This window comes from Miniopterus schreibersii (genome assembly GCF_964146895.1).
Source record: "Miniopterus schreibersii genome assembly, chromosome: 19".
Taxonomy (NCBI): domain Eukaryota; kingdom Metazoa; phylum Chordata; class Mammalia; order Chiroptera; family Miniopteridae; genus Miniopterus; species Miniopterus schreibersii.
This window is the reverse complement of record NC_138119.1, coordinates 23,515,145-23,540,916: the sequence shown is the minus strand read 5'-3', so window position 1 is coordinate 23,540,916 and position 25,772 is coordinate 23,515,145. Positions and strand designations below refer to the sequence as shown.

The 25,772-nt window shown below is 38.2% G+C and overlaps 1 protein-coding gene across 1 annotated transcript in view; it reads right to left on the bottom strand.

Moving 5' to 3' along the window:
* HMCN1 (hemicentin 1) overlaps positions 1 to 25,772 on the bottom strand; it is a 344,699-nt gene that overhangs the window by 117,988 nt on the left and 200,939 nt on the right. The window contains exons 32-41 of the mRNA XM_081121757.1: positions 25,442 to 25,723; positions 24,747 to 24,855; positions 23,573 to 23,742; positions 21,880 to 22,034; positions 18,235 to 18,358; positions 9,158 to 9,259; positions 8,222 to 8,398; positions 7,343 to 7,494; positions 6,093 to 6,216; positions 1,542 to 1,717 (exon numbers count right to left, since the gene is read on the bottom strand). Of these exons, the coding sequence (XP_080977883.1) occupies positions 1,542 to 1,717; positions 6,093 to 6,216; positions 7,343 to 7,494; positions 8,222 to 8,398; positions 9,158 to 9,259; positions 18,235 to 18,358; positions 21,880 to 22,034; positions 23,573 to 23,742; positions 24,747 to 24,855; positions 25,442 to 25,723 (1,571 nt within the window). The remainder of the gene's footprint in view (positions 1 to 1,541; positions 1,718 to 6,092; positions 6,217 to 7,342; positions 7,495 to 8,221; positions 8,399 to 9,157; positions 9,260 to 18,234; positions 18,359 to 21,879; positions 22,035 to 23,572; positions 23,743 to 24,746; positions 24,856 to 25,441; positions 25,724 to 25,772) is intronic.

The following is a 25,772-nucleotide window of genomic DNA, read 5'->3' as shown; positions in this document are numbered from 1 at the left end:
CCAAATAACTTTGCAGTCAATTATTAAATCATTCAAAAGAGTTGAATCACTGGAGTTAAATCAATGAAAGTATTTAGTATATTGGGGGTGCACTACGAGCTTTCATTTCCAGGAGGTCTCTCTGTACCCCTCACTGGGACCTGCACACTCCAGGGTGCCTGGCCGACCCTCATGGTAGGGATTCAATGAATGTCAGGGCTGCTTCACCAGCCATCACCTCTCTCTGGGCTTCCCAACCCCTTGGGATCTCTGCTCTGAAGAAATAAACTGCTATGCTCAGTGAAACTTTCTGAGAGTTTGAACCACGCAGAGCTCTCCCCTACCAGTGCTGGGGCTTGTATCCGTATTGTCGTTTCCTCGTATCATGCAGTGAGAGTTAAGGTTTGCGAATTCCACTGGCTGCCGTCTAGAACTCTGGGCTCTGCCTCTGAGCAGGGGCTGTGCTTTTTGCTGCTGCTCCTTTCTTTCTATAAAGCTTAATTGACATCCTACTTTCCTCCCTCAGTGATTCTGGCCTTTCCTTGCTCAACAGCTCCATTATTTCAGGATCACAATGAACAAGGTCTCTACCCTCTTGCCTCTAATGCGCTTTCACACTCCCTCCCGCTCTGCCCCATGCTTCTGTTCTGCGTAAGCTTCTCAGCTTCCTCTGTGCTGACACCCATCAACCACTGCTCAACACTCTCTTTACTTGCCACTAATCACCCTCTTTTACCAAGAGGCTGGAAGGTACAGTAGTTCACAGCATGGATTCTGAAGCTATGCTCCTGCATTCACAGCCCATTTCAGCCACTTAGTAACCGTGGGCACGTTACTGAGCCATTCTTTCAATTTTTCGATAGGGTTATGATGCAGATTTTACAAACATTCCTGAATCCTAATTCCTTAAGCTGGCTTCAAATGTTAGTTCTTTTTACTCAAGTCAACCATGCCAGAATTATTTCCAAATATTTGCTCTGTTAAATTCTCTGTTTCAGCCACACTAGCTTTCCTTAATCAGGCCTTTTGCCCCATAAAAATGCAAGTAGCCTTCCAAGACCATTCCAGGCAACCGCAGCCTCATCTTTTGCTACCTCCCAAAATGTATCCACTTGGCCATTAACTCAGGCTTACAGCACTTAGTGCATTTTTGACTGAACGCTCAGTCAAGTTTTCCGGTATTTTGGTGACATTAGAAGACACCGAGGGCAGGAAATGCATCTTATACTTTCTGGATTCCCTACCCAGAGCACCTAGAACGGGTCTTTGCTGATTGATTGAATGGCTGTGGCTGAGGCTGTCCTACAATATTCCTATAATATTTTCCTAGAAGCATTTTTGGATGGCTTCTGGCTACAAATATGGATAGAAATTAAACTTTAAATCTTACTTAGCCCCAAATTTAAAAAATATTACAAACCCCCTTAATGAAAGGGTTCCTAGAATTTTATAATATGAAATTAATAGAACATTTGTAGAGACAGGCAAGTTTCATAGCGGTCATGCCGAAGCCATGAGCTCAGGAGCAATATAAGAAGAAATAAATAAAGTGATGGCCTCACCTTTAACACACTTCCATTCTCAGAAATCTTGAGGCCTGGTTTCTTCAGCAAGGGGCGGCCGTCTTTTAACCAAGTCAGAGTGGGCGAGGGGACAGCGTCGCTTTGACACAGCAGCTCCACAGCCTGGCCGATGAGGGCAGAGACGTTCTGTTCTTCCCCCACGATGTTTGGTGGAACTAAGTGAAGGATGGGGTTTTGCTCAGGATCAAACAGGCCAGCACACTGCTCATGATTATTAATCATCAGGATATATACTGGGAAACTCGACCGGTTCTTTTAAGATGTAAGGTTGTGATCATTCTAATAAACCTCTCTGCATCATTTGTTTTAGAATCATGTGTTAATAAATCACTCATAACGTGCTGCTGAAGAAAAATAGTTTTCACTATCTCTTCTTAAAAGAAAGCAAAAGTACTCATGGACGTGGACACTGTGGTGACTGCGGGCGGGAGGTAGGGAGGGACGGAGGGAGGGAGGGAAAGGGATGGGTGGAAGTGGAGGAGGGCTGGGGGGATAAGTGGTGATGGTAAAAATAGAATAAAATACAGGGGGGAAAAAGGTTTTAGAACTGGAACTCTCACCAAGTGCCCATGGAAGAAACATCTTGAACTCGCTATTACTACTTAAGATTTTCAGAGGAATAAATCATTCATGAAATATTTTAGAAATAACAATGAATTACAGCAAATGCATTTTTGATATTTATTTATATTTTTTGCAAAAGAAAAAAAAATTTCATTGTAACAGAGGCAAAATAAACACATAGAGGTATAGAGGTGAAAGAGAGAATCCAGTCCCATCCAGTCACCACGTGCAAAACCAAGTAGGTGACAGATATCAGCTTATCTGAAATAACCTAATGGGTGGGAAAGCCAGGAGTCTTCTGACTTGTAGTTTAGAGCTCTTTGTGGTTTTCCACGGTACCTTGTCAACTTTCTAAGGAATAAAAACCATGTGGAATAAATGGCACAATAAAGAACAAACTAAATCAGTGACCAGCTGTACAACACACTCACAATTACATAAAAAGAGGAAATGAGTTGAAATGTTAATGAGATTAAGATTTGAATTCCCTGGCTCGAAGGCTTGTCAGATGCTGAAATGTGTTCTTGGAGAAGTTTAAGGAATCTCCTTCCTTTGGGTGTATTAAAAAATAAAGTAAACAGTCATTTGTCTTAGACGGTTTAGGTACAGCCCTGCCAAGAATGGGAGGGTGGGCTCTGTAACCTCTGAAGGACTCTTTCAGGCCTGTATTTATAATAATTCAAACACACAAACGAATGATGAAATCAAGCCTGTTGCTATAAAAAGGCCACTGCAAAACTCACAGAGGGTAATTTCCCCAGCCATTTCTCAAGAAATTCTGTAACTATTTAGGATTATGGGAAATTTACCTTATTTCTAGTTTTTGTTGTTTTGTCTTATAGGAAAGGATAAGTTTCATTGAAACGACTCCTAAAAAACTTTGCAAACGCCTTGATAGAAATAAAATTTTCGTGCTGAGGAATGTTAGTATAGTCTACTAGCTCAGGCTCCATACTGCAGCATGTGGCAAAAATGGCAAATATGCAATTGACTTTAACCAGTAACAGTGTGTTTCTGCAACCAGCAGGTTTCTCTGCTACCATGCCTACCTACTACAGAGGGAAAGGCATATGCAATGGACTAAGAGCACTTTCATGTGCTGTTTCTGGATGCAGGACTTGTGCTAAAGCCAAAGGAATTGATGCTGAAGGAAGACCTGCCATGCACCCCGACCGGAACAGACCAGTGGAGCATGTGTGTAGAGATGATGCCCCTCCTGTTAAATTTAATAGCACACGCAGACATCTGGCTCTCGATGAGCTTAAAGTAAGCTATGGGGAATGGAAAACAGTGGGATTGTTTTCAATATGGGACACATTAGATAAAAGATACACAACTAGTCCGGTTTCAGATTAAAACTGCTATAATGTTGGCAAAATCAGCACAATTAGTGCCATTTCCTAAGATATTATGAAAACAGATACACTCACTAGTCCCAGCACAAAAAGCACTAAATAGAATAGCTGATTTCACAGCTTGGAAATAATTTCAGGTAGTCTGGTCTCAGTGGTTAAAAAGTACTATAACTGCATGAAAATATGTTTTTGTTAGATTATTTGTGGAATTTACAAAAAAGCATGAATTCTTGATGGTTCCTTGTAGGATTAAAGGCCGGAAATAATTCAAGAAAGCAGAATGCTAATTTATTTCCAAATATTTTTCTTTCAGTTACTTTTCTTTACAGCTAAGTGAGTTAAATCAAGTTCAAAAGGATACCAGAATTTTAAAATTGAGAGGAAAAATGCAAAAACAATAGAGTATTTGTTTCTTAAAGAACATAAAGCAAATCTAATTACAGCCAAGGATATATATTACCAAAGCACATTTATTTTTTCTAACCTGTCTTTCATTTTCAGCTTTTTGTTTAGTCTGAGAAGAGAAAAGCTTTTACCCTTCAGATCCTCAGCTTTCTTAGATGTTCTCCCTAATTTGCTTTGTGGTTATGTTGCTTTGGAAGGGGTGTGTTGTGCCTGTTTCTCATCCTACGCATTATACTTGTTAAATTTAATTATCAAAATTAGAATTGCCATAGGGGTTATACTTGTTGAGACACTGGGGGATGTGTGATCTCTAAGAAAGTTCTCTGAGCTTAAGTTTAAAGAAAAGATACCACAGGAATCCAGATCATTTAAAAATTCAACTTTTGTTTGGGCACCTCAGAATGTGGTAGAACATACTCTGAATTTATACCAGGAGGAAAAATGTTAATGAACTACCCTCGTAATTGTAGGGAAAAGTACTTCATTCACTCTCTACTCCTCTTACCATCCTCACATTCTGCAACGTAAATCTGAAGGAAATTTACCTTTGGGGATACACATTCTTTAGGCTGCAATTAGACACTAGATGGCCAAGGTTACTACTACAAAGACAGGAATATAATGTATAGAAATAATACTAACAGTGGAACGTAGATTGGAAAGTAATTTCAGATTGAAAACCTGTTTTAATTTTACAGTAGCTTGCCACGTATATATATTTCAAATGCCAAACACACACACATTCTCAAACATACGCACTTTCTAGCTAGCCATCTGAATTTTACAACAAATGAAAGATCTGTTTTTTTCAGACTAAAAGGGTGGTGTGGAAGTATCTTAGCCAATTATTCATAATAGCGACGCACATCTCTGTAAGTCCTAGAAAACATCAACTCCTTAACATGCAGAAACGGAAGGAGCCAATCCCAATTTTCACTGCTGACTGAAACCCAGTAAATACCAATGTCACCCCTCTATCTGCTTGCTGATGACTGAAGGAGCTATTCTGTCACATACTTTGATTGATGAACCATTCTCTAAAGATATTTGAGATTGGCACATTCCAGGTCTCCATTAAGCATAAAAGTGGCCCATGAAAGGAAGGAGTTGGAGTCCCTAGGGGTGAGTATTTCAGACCCGTTTTCTCCCTCAGAAAGAGCGCGCCAGCAAAACTGGAGGTGTGACATAAACCCATGTCAAATGCAGAAGAAACAGGAAAGAGATGCACAGAGAGGCCTTTAGTCGTCTCCTGGGGTTTTTCAGCTTAATGAGACATACATGGTATCCATGTTGCAACAAGTGGCCTCTTTATTATAAAATTATAACTTATTGAAATTATTTGTGATAACTGCCATTTGTTTTTGGCAAACTTAAAAAGAGGAGTCAACCCACATGGCCCAGAGGTTAAAAAAAAAAGTAATATATTTGAATAGGAGTGAATTATTTGGAAGTGAGGTGGGACTTAGAAGAAAATGCCAACACTAAACAGATATTTTGAGGGGCTACAGAAGAAACAAATTCATTATTCCATGAACCAAGGCCCTGAGAAAAAGCTTGAAGGAGTTCTAAACTCAAAGGTACACCAGAATGTGGGACAGCAAGTGTAATCTATGAATGGGGTCCAATGGGCCCCAACTTTGTTCTGGGGGCCATTAGCTTCAGACACTCCCTTTTGTACCTTATAGCTGCAGCAAAGATTAAAAAACACACCCAAAACTTAAATTTTGTCTAAGTTTATGTTTAGTTTAACTTTTTCTTCTCAAATAGCCTTTAATTCATAGACATAGTATTGACTACAAAATGCTGACTGTAAGTGTATGCTGATGATAAATGTAATTAAAAAGCAATAAAACCAAGGCTTGGAGCAAAATAGCTCAACAGAGCTTCTTGAACAGATGCTTGCTTTAGGGAGGAGATTACATCTTCCCAATTACAAAGCTGCTCTCCGTAGTCACGTTCCTCGGGGTACACCATAGAACCCACACCCTACGTGATTAATGTATGCACTTTAATTTCTCACACCTTAAAAAAGGAAAATTAGTTAAATATAGAGTAGAAAGGGAGAATCTGATTTGACTTAATCTTGTAATATCATTTCTATTGTTCATAGCTCTTTACTGTCAAAAACTTCCCTTACCTGTCCTCAACGATCTTAGGGCTTAAACACAGCTATATCAGAGCAGAAATCATCGATAAAATGTCTCACCATACACTCTGAGGTCTATGTCCCTTTGCTTCTCCCCAGCAGCATTCACTGCCACGCAGGTGTATCTCCCGGTATCACCGATCTGGGCGCTGGTCAAAGCCAGGATGCGGCCCCCAGACAGAACCTTTCAAAGACAAGAAAGCTAAATAGCCAACACGCCCCCTGAGAAGAACAGATGTAAACAGACCTTTTCTCTTATTTTCTGAGGTTAATCAATGGACATTGGTCTCTAGAAGGATTTCCACTTGGATATTTTAAAGTGTGTAAGCATCACTTAATCCCCATCTCATCTTCTCTGTGGAGGAAAACTCAGAGGCCAGAACCCAATGTGGTAATAACCACTGAAAACAAGTCTGTCTCCACAGCATCAAGGGAAGGTCGAATTTCACCCACGCTTACTACAGAGAAAGAGGAAGCCACCAGGGGAGAAATAGGAGCAGAGGTGGGAATAAGAGGAGCTAATTCTCCTTCTAATTTCTCCCTGGGAAAACAAGTAAGAAGTTAAAATTAATAGCAAAGTAGCAGCCAAATAAATTAATGAGTCACATTCATTGCTTTTTTTTTTTTATCCCAATGATCTAGTTGTACCTCTAAAATATTGACCTTAACTCTACAACTTTTATGATCCCAAATTCTGCAAGCATTGGAATTTTAAGAAAAGCTGAAGATGTAGAATGGTAGGAGAACTATGTTCTCTGCTAAACGAAGTAAAATTAAACTACACTTTAAATGAGATATACATGTTTGGGTATTTTAAATTCTGAATCAGTATAAAGCATACATTTTTTTCAGACTCTATTTCTTATAATGTTGCCTTTATGGTGTCTTACTTTTTTATTTGATGACTTTGTAGAAGAAAATATACTCTATATGGTTTTCTGATTCATTATTATTTCCACACATTTAAATATAAATTCTACCAGGAAATTCCTGTTTATTGGTGTTGATGAACATTTATTTGTGTAAAGTATCTCTTGTGGAAGTATCAGGGAATGGAAGGGGGGAGGTAGAAAGTATCTAAAATAGAGCACTACATATGATACAAGGGAACTCTTAGATATACTGAGTTTTTAACGAATTGTTCAGAAATCCCAATTGTGTGTCCATGGTATTTATGAATGTATATGTCTATGGTTTTGGATAACATTTGTGAATCCTTGTTCGCCAAATCTCTTTAATAGCTTTACCTATCTGTACTTCCTGTATTGAATAATCGGGTAGTAGATTTCACCGAAGGAATGACAGAGTACCTGTATCCCATTAGCAAAACCAGACACAGGGCTCCCATCTTTCAACCAGGTCAGACTTGGGGCAGGGATGCCTCTGGCTTCACATTCTAGCCTCACCAGGTTATTCACCACCACCGCCACCACATTACTGCTGCCAGAAATGGATGGGGGCACTGAAAAGGAATAAAAAATAAAGAAAATAAGATGTGTTAACATCATGAAAGATTTCACCTCAAAATAATGAAAACTATATGTAATGTCCACAGTAGTGTTTTTACATTGCGGGTTTTGGGTATATATTTTTTGGTAAGTTCTTTCCCTTTCTTATTTGGGATTCTAATCACATCTACCTAGTGAGGTAAGTAGGGCACTGATCAATTTCTCCATTTTACAGATGAGGGAAATAAGGTTTCGTTACTTTGTTTAGGAAATCCAGTCTTTGACACCAGAGTATATTTTTATTTCTTGGTTTCCAGGCTTGTGTGTATATGTGTGTGTGTGTGATTGGTGTCCCACCACAGTATCCACTCTAGTGTGTTAACTACCAACTCTTCTTAAAAGCATTAATAGAGATAGTAAGTTGGACACATTTGTTTAAAAATATGATTCTGATAGACAGTACTGTATTTACAAATAGGGCTATTGTCATGGCTGATATGATTGGTTGATACCTATTTCAACAATTTATGTAAAGCTAACAAGCTCAACATCAAGTGAAAATAGAGCATTTTAATAAGAATCAGGAAATAAAAACGTTTATCAGCTTTAGAACACTGTACTCTTCTGTAAAGACGATACTAACATACTCCGTTAAATATTTACACTAGAATTTTATAGAAGGACTTAGTCATTTTGAATGTTTCTTTACCCCAGGGTAAATCTAGGAGAAGCAGCACTAACCATGGACCTGAAGGCTGTAGTATAATTCTGTAGCTCCAGCTGAGTTGATGGCCACACATTTATAGATGCCAGCATCTGCGATCTGGGCACTTTCGATATCAATGATCTGTCCTCTGTTCAAGAAAGTCACACTGGTGGAACCTGAGAGCGGACGGTTATCTTTGTACCATGTAATAACTGCAAGGGGAAGAGGAGAGAAGCCCATCTATTTAATTTTTTTTTCTTGTAAAAGCTCAACACATACACTAAACTGGACCTTAACTAAAATAGTAGCAATTGCTTTATTCTTGAGCTATCATTTCAGTTTAATCTGTTTAAATTTCTCTGTAGAGTTGAGTTTTACGAGGAAGTAACCTTAACAAGAGCATGAGTAGTCAAACCAGCAAAAGAGTCCTGAAATGAATTTATAAAAAATATTTACTTTCTCTCTAATGTATCAGTATTGTTTGGTAGCAAAATTTTAACTGGTTCTATTTCCATTTTGTTGTACATATTCCTCTCTTCTACAAAAACATTCTCTTCACATCTAATCAAAATCAAACATATATCCACTATTAGCCTCAAAAATGTGTATTATTATTGATTCGTAGGAATAACTTACCAGTGATGAGAATTAACGAAGTAATAGTCTCATCAAATGATTTGATGTATAAAGATAACCAATATAGACTAGATAAAAATATAATTTTTCAACATAAATGTATATGAAATGCCATTGTGTGTTTTGTGGCCACAGTAAGGACAAGACAATTAATTATTCACTGAAAGCAGTGAAAATTTGAAAATACCATCTACCCAATGATATCCTTTTACCCTTGAAATGTATCTATAATCTCTCCTTTATTAGTAATTACTGTATTATGCTCACAAACAGATTTAGCTTTTCCCAGAAATCTTAAAATGTTGATAAATTACAGAGTCCACAAGGAGGCATACCAGGCAAGGGATTTCCAGCGGCCTTACACTCCAGTTGTGCAGGGTTGTTCACCACCACGGTCTCATTCAGCATCTTCCCTGCACCCTCCAGGCTGGGTGGCTCTGCAAGAAGGCCAGGCAGGTCACCAATTCACATAAGTAGGACAGTTTAAGTGGAATTGTTTGCTCAGTGGGAATTACAATTTCTTCCATATATATAATGTATATGTATTATATACACACACATATATGTATAAATTTGGAATAAAACTAAAGCATACTGTTAAGTAGAATTTAAGAACAAGATGGAAAAAGGATCTTAATAGGTTTTCTAGATCAAGCATTTCTCTGTGCTCAGGTAGGAAAATCCTTAGAACTGTAGATTAGCTGAGTAGTGAAAAATGTTAAAGAGAACTTGTTTTTATCCCAATAGATTTGATCAGCCCAATGATGAAGTGCCTTCACCAAGAAGAAATCGATGGCATTGGAACTCTTGCAGTGAAGGAGAAATCAACATTTCCTGAAACTAACTGACCTTATCTTTGAATAGTACTCTTTTTAAACCGCTTCAGAGAAATTCAAATCATATTCTTATTTATACCAGGTTTTTCTTTTGATATAAAAGTTACAATTAAATTGTCGGTAACATAAAACAGAAGACTACCTTTTAACTTGAAATAAGCATAGAAAATACTTCTCTATTATTAAATGTGGCCGTTCAGGAAGTCTGAGAGGCCCGGTGTAAAAGGAATGATGACCTGGAACAGCAACACCCAAAGGGTGTGTAAGAGATGCCGGGATGAAAAAGGGACAAGTAAACTAGAGGCCTTGTTTTATAGAGAAAAATGCTGTAGAGAGAAGTTCATATTTGAAGTTAACCAAGCTACATTTTAAAGATTTGCTAAATTTAGCTCATTCGATGCACTTGAGCCCCTCACCCCCACCTCATATACAATCAAGCAATTAATCTACTAGTTTAGCAAAACCAGAAAAGGAGGAAAGAAGGGGAACAATAAAATGATTAAGCCTAAATAAGATGGCAAAAATAAAATTAAATATTTAAATCAAGAACATAAATATGAGTTCATTTTCTTGTTCAACAGGCAAAGGGTTATAGTAACACTGAGGGTTGACACGGATTTTTAAAGTGAAAGTGGATTAAAAAAACAGATTTAAAAACCGACAAAAAAGTTCACAATAAAGAGCCCAACAAAGGTATACCAAGACAACAAGGTGCCATCAATTTCTGACAAACTGGTATACAAAGCAAAAATCATTGAACACTAGGGCAGCATGCTTTCTAGTGATTAAACTGTTACAATTTATGAAGAATCCATTATAGTGACAATGCTCTACGCACTGACTAACAAAGAAAAATTGTTAGAAAGCAGAGATGATGTGAAAGATCTAAAAGTAGTATATTTTAGTACATCTTTTTCAGAAATGGACTATGTAGTGAAATGTAGTTATAAAGAACTTGAAAAATAAGATTACCCACCCAGATGTATGTATGTATGTATGCATGTGTATTTACAGTTAACAAAGAACATATATTCTTTTCAAATGCCCATAGAATATTTTCAAAATAAACTATATATTAGGCCATAAAATGTCAATAAAGCATTTACACCACAACAAAACTATAATAAAATGTCTAGAAATAAAAAATAAAGATATAAAGCTTTCTACATGAAGAAAAAAGTCATTAAAGAGAAAATCAAAATAAAGTATAAAATTATAAAAAGTAAAAATAAAAATGAGATTGATTAAAATTAAAATCTATGGAATGTCACCAACCAGTAGAATACTCAAAGAAAATTTTACAGCCCTAATTAATATATTAAAAACTAATTAATAATGAAAATAAATGTCCTAAGCATTCAACTCAGATTCTAGGAAAAGACCAATTAGATAAACCAGAAGAAGCCAGGAATAAACAAACATTAATCCTCAAAGCAGAAGACAACCCCAAAGAAAACAAGAAAAACAACAAAAAAGGTAATGAAATTCAAAGCTGGCTTTTCACAAGTTTAAAATAAAGTCTGTCCTCAGAAGTAGGTGTCTGTCTGGATCAGATCTCTGTTTTTCTGGAAGTTATTCCTAAAGACAAAGCTCAGAACCCACTCCTCTTTCACACCTGTAGTTCTTTTCTATCCATCCAATTCAATGGATTAACCCTCCCCTCCCCTTCCCTTGTTTTTGGTTTAAAATGGTTAGAATGTTTCTTTTTTCTCTACTGAATTCTGATTTATGATATAGCATTTAAGGGCAAAGGCCTTTAGAAATGGCTATCTGACTTTTTTCAACTGGAAAGAAAAAATAATTAGTCTATGGCACATTCCTTCAAAAACAGTTATTTAAATACTCACTTAAAGCCTTCTGGGCTGAAGTGATCACTGAAGGCCTTGGCAGACCACGCAGCTGCCCCCAAAAAACAATATGGTGGGAACAAGAAAGGAGAGAGCTATGGAGTGGGTTGGTCATTTCTCACTCCACTAGAGGACTTAAAGAAAAAAGATTAGATGTCAGCAAGAACGGCGGAGTAAGGACTCCAAAAATCCACTCCTCCATTAAACACACACACACACACACACACACACACACACACACACACAAGCACTATAATTGTCAAAATCAACTTTTTCAGATCTCTGGATTAGTAATCAAGAACTTCCCACAAAGGAAACGCCAGGCACACATGACTTGACTGGTGAATTCTACCAAACATTTAAAAAGAATTAACATGAACCCTTCAAGAACACTTTCAAAATATAGCAGAGAGGAAACACTTCTCAAATAATTCTAAGAGGATAGTTTTACCATGATAACAAAACCAGACAGAGACTGCCAATAAAAAGACACTACAGACCAATGTGCCTTATGAAGACATGCACAAAAATAGTCAGCAAAGTACCAGTAAGGTGAACCTAGCAGCACATAAAACAGATTACGCACCATGAATAAGAAAGACTTATCCCAGGAAGGCAGGGTTGGTTTAACATGAAAATCAATCAGCTTAATCAGGACAGTGTGGCACTTTCAAAGTGAATTCAAGACTTAAATTTAAGACCTAAAACCACAGAGCTCCTAAGAGAAAACATAGGGACAAAGCCCTTAACATTGGTCTTGGCAAGGATTTTTGGGGTATGACACCAAAAGCACAAACAACAAAAGCGAACTAAGCAAGTGGGACTACATCAAACTAAAAGGCTTCTGCATGGAAGGGAAACCGTCAACAGAATGAAAAATCAACCTACGAAATGGGAGAAAAAATTTGCAAACCATACATCCGATCTGATAAGGGGTTCATATCCAAAATATATAAAAAACTTGCACAACTCAATCGCAAAATATCAAATAATCTGATTAAGTAATCGCCAAAGAATCTGAATAGACATTTTTTCAAAGAAGACATATAAATGGCCAACAGGTACATGCAAAGGTGCCCAACATCGCTTATTATCAGGAAGATGCAAATCAAAATCACAATGAGGTATCACCCAACACCTGTTAGGATGGCCATGGTAAAAATACAAGAGATAACAAGTGTCAACAAGGATGTGGAGAAAAGAGAACCCCTGTGCGCTGTTATTGGAATGTGAATTGATACAGCAACTATGAAAAACATTATACAGGTTCCTCAAAAAATGAAAATTACGACCATATGCTCCAGCAATCATACTTCTGGGTATATATCGGAAGGAAATAAAATCAGTATCTCAAAGAGATATCTGCACTCCCGTGTGCATTTCAGCATTATTCACAATAGCCAAGATATAGAAATAACCCAAGTGTCCCATCAACACATGAATGGATAAAAGATGTCTCACACACACACACACACACACACACACACACACACACACACACACAGAGGAATATGATTCAGCTATGAAAAAGAAGGAAATCCTGCCACTTCACACAACATGGATGAACCTATAGGACATTATGTTAAGTGAAATGAGCCAGACAGAGAAAGACAAATACTATATGATGTCACATATGTGGAAAAGTTAAACTCATGGAGACAGGTAGAATGGTGGTTACCAGGGGCTGAGGGATGGGGGAAATGGAGAGATGCTGGTCAAAGGGTACAAGCCTTCATTTATAAAATGAATAAACTCTGAGGATCTCATGAACAGCATGGCAATAATACGGGCAGAGAGCAGATCTTAAGTGTTTCACCACACACACACACACACACACACACACACAGAGGTAACTACCTGAGGTGAGGGATGTGTTAAGGAATCTGACTGTAGTAATCATTTCACAAAGCATACATATATCAAATCATCACACTTTAAATATGTATAATTTTATTTGACAATTATGCCTCAATAAAGCTGGGGGGGAAATGAATAAAAAAAACAGTGTAGTACAGGCATAACTATAGACATTTAAGCAATAGGACAGATTTGAGATTACAGAAATAAACACTTACATTTAAAGTCAAATAATTTCCAAAAAGAGTGCCAAGTCCATTCAGCAGGGGGAAAAATAGTCTTCTCAACACATGGTGCTGGGACATTTTTAGGTAAAATGTAAATACAAATATAAATTCAATTATTCCCTTGGAGGGTTTAAAAGGATAGTCTTGCAATTTGAATTCAGTGGAACACTTTTCTAGACAGAAGCATTAGTAAGGTAACATTATGTTATGTTACAAATGAGAAAATGTCTGCATTCTCCAAGCAGGAGGTTGAATTCCATTCACATTGTTGGTTTTTTCCACTATCTTCCTTCTTCCAAAACCGTATCACGCCAAAACCACAGTACCTTCTTCTGGACACATCGGAGGCTAGATTCTGCCTATTATTTCAATCACTCAAAGGCATGAATTGACTTTTTCAAGTCTTGGTTAAATTTGAATTAATACATAACTGATCTAAAAGTAATATGGATGAGTTAACCCTCCTTAACCACCAAAATTACGATAGAGTAATAAATTCATCTACACTGAAAAAACAGAACAGTAGAGTCCTGAACTAAAGTGACGCATTAAGAAAAAAAATGTTCCCCCTACAATATTCCCAAGTCTCTTTGAGGCCACAAGTGAGTTAGTAAGTAAAACACAGAAACGATAGAGAAACCTTTTTTAAGTGGGTGTTAGCAGATGTTAGCCAAGCAAATACTTTAAAATAATAAAATTAAATGAAGGGGTGCTCCATTAATGTTTTCACCAGACAACTAATACAGCTCCCAGACTGTTCCTGGCCAACAGTAAAGGGCTTTAGATATATTTGTTAAAACGTTGGTGCGGTGAGAGGGGCAAAAAGCCAAATATGTGTTTGGCCCAAACAGTGGTTCGGCTACCATTTACAGATGACGAATAGGAACCAAACGCCAGGCTGAGCTTTTCATGCATAGTCTTTCATTTAATCTTCACCAACCTCCCTGATTATGGCATTTTCATTAATTCTGTTACTGTATATTAAAAGGAATATTGAAAAATCTATAAGGAAGCAGCTATCCTTTAATTTAGTTCATTTATTAATTTACTTAAGCAATTCTATAGTTGCCTTTTCAGTTAGGATTTGTTTTTATCCCAACCTTTATTTTTGGGGTAACACATTCAGCAAATGAGCCTTTATGACAACTGTCATCCAATTTTACAGATGAGGAAACTGAACTCTCAAACATTTAACATCGAAAAGCACTGTTCTACAGATATCACTTGGCAGTCTATGAACCCAATTCAAAGCCCATGCTTTTATCCACAACATTAGACTTCTGGGTGTTTTACCACGGCTGATTTTTCCTAGGAAATAATTAAGTGCAGATGAAATAAATGCTTGAGCCATTAGACCCCATATTATCGTTTGTGTGTGGAAACATCTGTCTTACTTGGCAAATACCTGAGGGTTAGATAGAATTTCACAGTTTGGTCTAGAGAATTAGAACTTCCAAAATTAGGAAACCTTGATGAACAAAAGGACCACCTACTGAGAGTCGCTGCCTTCTGTACTGCAGAGAACGCTCCTGAAAAACCCAGGGGGTCATGAGAACGTCCCTTTTCTCATGATCATGTCTTGGTCTTCCAGTCCAGGAGGCCATGCACCCTTACTTCACCTTTTAGAAAGACTTTTTTCCATGCTTGAGAAGAACAGAAGCGTCTACGATCTTTTTTATAAGAAAGATATTAAACAACTGGGAGGCTGAGTTTGTTAGGACTGAACACTTTTGGATGACATTTGTCATAAATGCTCTTTTGCTGAATGTGTTACCTCCCAAATAAAGGTTAGGATAAAGGCAAACCCCAACTGAAAAGGCAACTATAGAATTGCTTAAATAGATTAATAAATGAACTAAATTAAAGGCTATCTGCTTCCTTACAGATTTTTCAATATCCCTTTTAATATACAGTAACAGAATTAGATATATTACTTTGGAAGCATTCCAGGAGGAAGAGTATAATAGAATCAATTCTCCTTTTTCATACCATAAGCTTCTATTACTGACATCTAAGATTGATTAACTTTATTACGAAACTGAATTGCCATATGTACAGTAATTGAAGAAAGCCATTAATACATCTATTATTTCAATGCATGGTGTCTTTAAGCCCCTCTTCTCCACCCTGTTCTTACGTGGTTTCCCACATCAGATTAACTTGTCATTTTAACCTCTGAGATCTTTTTGAGATCTGTCATCAACTAATCCCTTAGAAATTCCTACCCTTCTTTAGTATCTCCAATTCTCGCTGAAGTTCATAATACAAGTGACAGATCTGAAGAAGACAGATCAGATTTAGGGTCATTTGTATTCAGCACAATATTGCTGTCATGAGTGCCGAGATGACATTCCAGCTTTCCGTCCAGATTCCTGTCACATTTACTTAGCCAACTACTTTCTCAAGATTGATCACAATAAGTATTAAATTAAAAGCTCACTTTATTATTGATTCCTCATTCAGGCTGATGGGCTGTGATCCAGACAAGTCAAGATGGTATTGAATGAAACATTTTTAGCTGGTACTGTACCTTATCTCTATTCTATTTGTGATTCACATCAAGAAGATGGTTTTATATTCTTCATCTGACTTGGTGGTTTTTAATAAATCCTTACAATGACTCACCTTCTGTTTCTTTCTTCTCACATTGACCCACGTCTTCAAGCTTGGTCTGCCACTCCCTGATGATTTTCCATGTAACTGTGTGTACCCTAATTCCATCTCCTGCTAACAGACATTTTGTTACCATAATCAGACCCTAGGTTTATAGACTTATGTTTTCCTAGGCATTGACTCTTTTTTCTATTCTGTTATTGCTCTGGATTTGATGGGATGCTTGCTTTCTTTCCCGGACTTTGGTTATCAGTCATTCTTGACTACACTAGGGAGACTCTAGGCCAGTCTTCAGGGTTTGGGCCAATGTTGCTCCAAGTAACATCACACAGACCACTTGCACCAGAGATACTGTTTCAGAAGATCTGGGGCTGGGCCCAGGAAGCTGTATCTTTAACATGCAATATGTACGATCTTTACGAACATTAAAGTTTGGGTACCCCAAACAATAAAGTTCAGTTCTTCCTGGTTCTGGAGACATACACTCTGTTCTTCACTACAGAGTCATCATTTAAGTATTTTTAAAGTCATTCTTGAGTACAAAAACATCTTTCTTTTTGATAAACTGAGAGAGTAGAAGTGGGAGATATTTTATACCTAACACCTCTAATCTTCAAAAGCATGCCACAAGTCAGGTAGTCATAGAAAATAAATGGTTTGTTCAAGGTTACTTAGATCATGGTTAGCACAGAATTTACACCAAAGTGAGCTGGACCCCAGTGCATGAGATGACGCCACCGTAACAAGCTATCCCACTTAACTGCTTCCTCTTAGCCAATGGAGACCAGATAAGGAGTGAAATGTTGGAACAGAGAAGATCAACAGCCTATACAAGGAGGAGAAATGGAGCCTCAGGCTAGAAAAATGGGGAAAATAGGGCAAGTTCACCCCAACATACTCTTAGATGGAAGTGGAGGTCTGAGTCTGCTGGAGACGGCTGCCAACGAGCACTAGGGAGAGAGATTAGGCCTTACGAGGAACAAGGTAAATTCAAGGCAATTTAAGGGAGAGTAGGGTTAGCCTGTCACCAAAGCCTCAAGCATGGTGAGCCAATTCCAAGATGGTTACAATCAGACGCTGGTCTTTAAAGGTCCTCCTTCAGGAACATGGTTTGTGTGTATAACATCCATAGCTTAGGTGTTCATCTTTGGGAAACCGGGGGAAGAATAAATTGGTTTATTGGAAACATTTAGGGAACTGATGATTTGGATCTTTTAAAATAAAATAAAACATGTAAAGAAATAGATTAGAAGAATTCAATGTTCTAATTTTTTTACTTACTATTTACTCTTTCGTTTATTAAATATTTACCAACTGCCTACTATGTACCTGGAATTAAAGTAGGTGCTGGGTCATTCTTTTAGGTTAAATTGTTTAGTAAATGTGAAGTGAATGAATGAATGATTTAACAGCAATTAGATATTAGAGAAAATGAACAATGTTTGGTAGAGATCTTGAATAGCTCTCTGCAAATATCCTTGGATGATTTAGGCAAGTCCAAGTCTATATTTCTTGGCTCTTTCTGATGACCCTCCAGAGATCAAAGTCTTACATTCAAGGTCAGTAGTCTTTCAGGTTTACTCTGAAGCTGTACTATTCATGAGCCATACCACAGCCACCATGAGAGAAGATCCTGCCTCAAGGCTAGCTTCTACTCACAAAATCCCTCTTACAGGCAAGGAGATCACAGAACATCCTATGAACAACCTTGCAACTTCTGCCTTTTCAACAAAAGTTGTCTGCAGAAAGTTACCAACAGAATTCAAATACTTTCAACCACAGGGTAGTGTGTTTATTTATCAGCCCTGGCATATCCTATTTGTCAACCTGAAAACTAAAGATCTTAATACAAGCAATTATAATTACAATAATGTAAAAAAAAAAAAAAAACTACACTAAGTTTTTTAATACAGACTAAAATAAACACTTGTGGTTTTTTTTACAGTGTAATTCAATAAAAATGAGCCCCACTGTGTTTAAAAAAGAAAAGGCAAAGAAATATTCTTTTGTTAAGACATGGGAATGGCATTACCGTGCACATGCAGTTGAATGTGCTGCTGTGCTTCCCCAGCCGCATTGGTGGCCACACATGTGTACTTGCCAGCATCTTCCATCAGGGTTTTGGCAATTTGTAGAACGCGACCAGAAGACTGTATCTAATTGGGAGCAGAAAGCATGGCAGCATTTGGTACTTTACCCTTGGACTTGAAAACCTTTGTGGAGATAGACAAACTCACTTAACTTTGTAACATCTAATTATATTTTTATGCCAGTGTCTCAATTTTCTCTTAAACGATTAGAGCCAGATCACTTCATCATGCACAAGAAAAGAGACTCATTTGATTAAAAGGCTTTTCTTATTCATTGGAAAACACAAAATAACCTTAGGCCAGCCTGCTGGTAGAGTCATAAAACTCCACTGAATAAAAGACTTTAGCACTATGAGTTATGTGATTAAAATTTAAGCTATTCGAGAAAACATGGTCACATTTATATAACACTTCATAAATAGTTTTAAAACAACAATCTTTTTTGATTAAATGGTCATGGGGGCCAGAAAAAACAATAAAAATTATAAAGTGTAAGTCATGAAAATGCAGATAAATTTTTTCCTGTTTTTCCTAACTTCCCTCTTAAACTCAGTGCAACTGTCCTCCATCATTTTGGAAGCAGTGATTCAGTGGTTACTGTTTGAAACTGTTTCTCAGAGGCTACCAGCGACTTCCAATGACAATACCCAGATGCCCATGTAGGGAGCTCACACTGTCCTCTCATCATCTAGAGCACTTGGCGTTGCTGACTGACCACCTTTTCCTTGAGTCACTCTACTTTCTGGGTATTGATGACAAGACACAGCATTTTCCCTGTTCTCATTCTCTGACTTCCTCAGTTGACTTGACAGAATCTGCTTCCTCCTCCTGTCCCATAAAGAGGAAACTTAATTTTCTGACCGTCTTCAGCCAAACCCTTGGCTTCAGTGAACAATCCTGTGCAGACACCTAAATTTACAGCATTGGCCTCCACTTCTCTCCTGAGCTCAGCACTTGTGGTTCCAGCTATCTGCTGGACAGGTTAGCACACAGCACTTAGCATGTCCAAAACAAAGCTTAGGACCGTTTCCTGTGTCTCTAACCCGACTTCCCACTGCATGTTTCCAATCTTGTTTAATGGCACCCGCTCTCTCTCCCAGTTGGCTGGGTTTTGGAGCCCACTATGACTCTCCTATTAATTATACTACTCCATGTTTCTCAGATCCCCGATTTTCCATTCTCACAGCCACTGTGGGATTATAATAGCTTAATTTATATTCCAGTGTCTCCAACCTCCCAAACTGTTCATCTATCTTGCATACCGTTGCCAGAATAATTTGTCCACAATGAAAATTTGATCCTTTTACCAGTCCTCCCTCAAAGCTCGTTCATGGCTCCCTACTTTGCCCAGAATGAAACCCCAGCTCATCACAGCCCTCCAGGCATACCACATTCTGACCCCAAGTGGGACCTCCATAAGCTCCCACGTAAACTCCCCCATTTCTCCAGCCATATGTACTAAACATGTTAAGCAGCACATTCACATGTCTATATTCACTTCTGGACTGTTGCACGTGGCCTTTACATCCATAATTTCTTATGCCTCTGAACTGGGTCAGTTCTCTCTCCTATTTCTTACCCTTTATTCTCTCATTAAATAAACTCAACCGTGACCGCAGTTTCAAATATCATTTCTGTGTCAGCATCTCCAGCCAGAGCTCTCCTTTGAGTTCCAGGACCACATATTCAATGGTCTACCTCACATTTTCATTACTTTATTTCAAAGTCATCTCAACCCCCAAAGTCTAAAACTCAAATCACAGTTTTCCCCCCCTCAAACTTGTCCTCCAGAGTCTCTTATCTCACTGAATGTCATGACAGTCTATGCATTTGTGTAGGTTAGGTTCCTATGAGTTTTCCTTGGTGCTTCCCTCTCTCTCACCTTTCATAAGCAATCTATCACTGAACCCTAATGATATACCCAATAAATAACTCTCAAATCTAATATGTACCCTCATCTCTACGGCCAAGATGTGAATCTAAATTTCTATCTTTTCTCTCTCCTACACAAATAAATCCTAATTGATTTCCACATATCTACTTTTTTTTTTTTTAATATCTTTATTGATTTCAGAGACAGGAAGGGAGAGGGGGAGAGAGACAGAAACATCAATGATGAGAGAGTCATTGATCGGCTGCCTCCTGCACTCCCCCTGCTGGGGGTCAAGCCCGAAACCTGGGCATGTGCCCTGACCAGAAATTGAACCGAGATCTCCTGGGTCTCAGGTTGATGCTCAACCGCGGAGCCATGCCCACCGGGCCACATATCTACTCTTGATCCTTCAACTCATTCTCCAAAAGGAGCCTGGGTAACTACTTAAAATGCAAACCTGATCATGTCTCTCCTCTCTTAAAACCCTTCAAAGAGCTCCCATTGCTTTGAAGTGGAAATAATATTAATATTACTTAAATGCCTCCTACCTGCCCTCTGGTCCTCCGTAATACCACCCCATCTCTGCTCTCTGTTCCTCACTCCACTGGTTGCTTCAGGTCCTCAGGAGGTGTCATCGTCTCCTTTCCTTTAGTTGTTTGCCTGTGAGCACACCCTTCCATTTCTGAAACACCCTTCCATTTCTCTTCCATTAATTCACCCAGTTAACTCCTACGTATTCTTCAGATCTCTGCTCAAAGGCTTTCTCCACAAATTACTCTCATACTTAAAGGCTTCCCTCATTTTCCGTTGTCATACCTCTCTTTATTTTCTCTTAAAATTACTCAGTACACTTTGCAATTATACTATTTATGATTATGTGGTAAATATCTATTTCCAGTAAACAGTTGTTTACCTGCACTGTGTGTGAAGGCTACATGCTGAATCTTTCACTCGCCAAAGTGTAAGACTCGTTCCACTGGATTTGGAATGGGAGTGATAAATGAACAAATATCCACCGTTTGTACTGAGACAAGAACTCAGCACATCCCTCCTTGTTGAAAACTTACTACAAGTGAAGTTCATGCGCACATTAATCAATTAACTTGAACCTAGTAGCAATATCTATTAATCTGGATTTTAAATGCATCTTTTAAATTACCTGGGTTTGAAATCTATGTATCTATCAATTTAACAAATATGTACTGAGATACAGTTATGTCAGGGACTATATTCAGGATGAAGGATACAGAAGTGAATTTATTCAGAGATTGAATCTCTGCCCTCCTGAAGTTTATAAACTGGTTAAAGTACGTTTTTCAAGAAATTTCAGCTAGGTTTATATAGATGTGACTTTACCTTAATCTTAGTTTATGATGAACATATTGGGGATACTCTTGGTATTGATGAACATTTTTCATCCACAAAACACCATTTTTTCAATAGTTAAGACAGCCATCAATCAAAATAATAAGAGTACCCACTGATAGGTTAAAAACTGATATCATTGTTAAGGTTATTAGTCTTTAACTAATTCCATTCTTCATATGAAAGCATTAAGTTAAATTCTAAAAAAAAGCTAAGGAAAACACATATTGTTTTAATAAATTTTCTGCAAAATACAACAGGAAAATCTATAATTAGGAAAGAAGTATGTGGTACTACAGGAAGATCTATGTAGCCTTCTCATTTGGGGCTCACTAGTAGTTATACTTACTTTGAAGTTTCCTTGGGCAGTGTTCACAGGCTGGCCATCTTTCAACCATGTGAGGGATGGATTGGGAATGCCATTGGCTATGCACTGTAAGGTGACTGGCTTGTATTTCACTACAGCTCTCTCAGAAAGGCCTGAGGATTTGATTGTTGGAGGAACTAGATTTAAAAAAAAGAAGAAGAAAATAGGAAGGAAGAAAGGAAGGGAGGAAACAAAAACCATAATCAGTGGGGTCAGACACTTAAAAATCTGTGTGCAAAACCACCTGAAACTTTAAAAATGTAAACAAAGGGTGAAATAATTTTATCCCATGGACTTAATTTATATTTTAGGGAGTACTTATTTCTTAATTATAACTCTCTAATTCTCCAAAAACTGAGTAAAATATATTTGCAGCAGCTGCAATCCCATGTTTGGTTTCCACCTTTTGGCGTGTCTTCCCAGTCTATTATGACCCTCCCTTCCCACGAACTCTCTCAGTCAATCAGGTGAGGTTCCAGTACCCAGATTTATAGTGCGTGACTCTGCCCCAGCCAGGCTGATTGAACCCAGGACGGTCACTTGATTTAAGCTGGCCCTGCCAGACCCCCTCCCCCGGAAACTGGAACTAAGACTGAGAAACAGGACGGCTATATTCCATCACAGGACTGAAAAAGCGGGGGGAAAAGTCTGCATAGACAGAGGGGAAAATGAACCTGACATTCATAGAAACCTCTGCGGTGGCTTCCAAATGGCTCTCCCGTTTCTCGTTCCAGTCCCTCCTTCCCAAGCTCTGCTGGCAGGAGAGACACATAATAACCTGGCAGAAAGCTGCTTCTGTCGCCGCCTTAATGGTTTTAACACGATTGTGCCAGTTTTGTGAATGCACGTGCGTGCCCTGGATCCTGCATAACATCCTCAGCTTCCATTTCTGGAAATGACTCTATTCACACTCCCTCCTGTTTTGGCTAAACTCTCCCATGCTGACATAACCCTTTTACTTGGAATTTTCTGCCTACCTCTTTTATCTTACTTGGTCTACTTCCTCAGACCCTGGCATTCTATGCAGAACACACTTCCTGCCATTTAACTTCTGTCTACGCTCATTCACGTGGTATCTCTTGGGTAAGTCCCTGTGTTAATAAAGTGACTTAAAATCTACCTTTATTTAATTCAAATTCACATTCTTTCTTTTTTTAATCCTCACTTAAAGATATGTTTTCATTGATTTTAGAGAGAGAGGAGTGGGGGGGGAGAAACATCAATGTGAGAGAAAAATATAGATTGGTTGCCTCCCATACACAACCAACCAGGGATCGAACCTGCAACCTTTAGGTGGTATACGGGATGAAGCTCCAGCCAACTGAGGGCAAATTCACATTTTTTAAAAAGTGGTTTTTAGAGAGAGAGGAAGGGAGAGGGAGAGAGAAACAGCAATATGAGAGCAAAACATCGACTGGCTGCCTCCTGCATGCCTCCTACCAAGGATTGAGCCTGCAACTCAGGCATGAGCCCTGACCAGGGATCGAACCAGCAGCCTTTCAGTGCATGGGACGATGCCTGACCAACTGAGCCACGTGGGCCAAGGCACACATTCACATTCTTTACATTACTTCCACACCTCAAGATTTATCCAGAGCTACAATTTGATAATTAGATAATGAAACAACACAAAAATTAATTTTAAATGTAATGCTCTTGCCCTTCTTCAGCCTACCATGAACAGTCACTTCAAACTCCTTCCTGTGGTCTCCAGCAGTGTTGGTTGCCACACACCGATAAAGGCCTGTATCTGACACTTGGGCCTGGGCAATGACCAGTTTGCGGCCATTTAGTAAAATCTTGAATCCATCCCTTTCATCGATTAGCTGGCCATCCTTCAGCCACCTATAGAAACAAGTCAAAAAGCAGTATGGATATATATTTTAAATAATTAAGTTCCTGGAATATATATGTATATCTTCATATGTGTGTGTGTGTATGGGTGTGTGCGTGTGTGTGTGTGTGTGTCTTGGAGGAACTAAATTTATTTATATATTACATTTTTATACATATACATATATAAATTCTCAATTATGCATTTGCATAATTTCCTATTTTATCACTTTATAAAATAAACTGTACATGGGGAAAGGAAAAAAAAGAACCCCGGTCTAACACAGAAGTTGGCATATTGTTGGAACCCAGTAACTATGTGTTGAATTCGTCATTCATCTATTAACGTTAAGTTACAAAAGCAGGCAAATGTTCCTAAATATTATTCCCTTGAAACATTTAAATAATACTAACTAGCAAAATGAACACAATCCTAAAATATCTGTAAAATAAAACCCTGAAATTTTAGAGCATTATATTTTTTCCTTTCTTATAAGTTATCGCTTTCCATACAGTTTTATAATCATATGTCAACGTATTTTATTCCCTTAGTTGACGGTTCCTTAATTGCATATCCTATAGCACTTCAGAAATGAAAGATAAGCATTTAAGATATGCTTTGTGAAGGAAAAAATGAGAAAAAAGAATTGGTAAACATATATGCATGTTAACTATTTCCCTGATATGTCTGGTACATTTCTTTTTACTTAGTTGTTTATTAAACATTTCAGGGCCCTGGGAAGAGTTAACAGATACTGCTTAATAGTCTGTTTCTATAAACTGAAACTGTAATTTCTAAGAGCATCAATGGAATTTCTCTAATTGAGCAGATTTAAGGACCCTGTAAGTATCAATTAAAAGCCACCTTGTCTATAGCGTGTGTCTTTTAAAAGAGAAATATAAAGATCGTAATCCTATACAACCACTGTTTAGTGACACAGGATCTCTTTCAAGATAGCTCTAAAACACTCAAAAAAGAAGTGGGAGGTATTTAATAGACATACCAAAACCCTTACATGATAGTTGGTGGGGGAGATCCTGTCACTTGACAATCCAGCTCCAGTAAGTTATTAACCATCACTATGAAGTAAGATGTTTCCTCTCCTCCTTCTACAGCTGGCGGCACTGGAAAACAACAGAGACGCAACATGCAGTGAAATGTTTACCAGAAAAAATACACCATCTGGATTTTCCTCAATTATCTAGCCCTATGGTGTTACTGATGCCACCTGAATATAAAGTTGATTCATATTATATGTTGCTTATTTTCATCATAATAATACAAGGGAACCTCAATAATTGGGCCTCTGTTCAAAAGCCTTCAATTTATAAAGAAGTCAGATTTGGGGTTCCAAGATGACCTCTGAAGACCCAGAGACAAAGTTTCCTGCTGTCTAGCATGGTGCTCAGGACAGAAGACCATGTTTTCCCTCACTGCAGTCAGATGTTGTCATAGATGTAAAATGCACCTATGCACTTACAAAGTATTCTATCAAAATCAGTGGAAGATTTATGTGAGATTTTAGATCTTGGGACTCTGGTGACAAACCCACCACTCAGTAATGTGCAGTCCAGAGATGAACAGAAAGCTAAACCTTCTCCAAGATTATTTTATTACTGCATGACCGAAAAAAAAAAAAAAACTTTAATAAACAAGTCAGGTTTGGCTATGAATCTGAGAATCCAGATAGATAGTGGCATCCTTACGTACCTAAGACATCAACGTCATATTTTATTTCCTTTTCTCCTGCCACACTGGTAGCCACACACACATACTGGCCCCGATCGACTTCCAGGGCACTGGTGATTTCTAGTTTCTTCCCACCAGCTTCTATGCGGATATTGTCGCTGGCTTTCACGGGGACACTGTCCTTTAACCAGGTGAGGACTGGCGGAGGGTTGCCGCCAGCTTTGCACTCCAGCGTCAGTGAGTGAGCAAGGACCACTTGCTTATGCAGAGGTACAGCCGAGTCACCTTCAATCACTGGAGGAACTACGAGAAAAAAGTAATATTTCAGGCACTTCTTTGAATCCTAATGGAA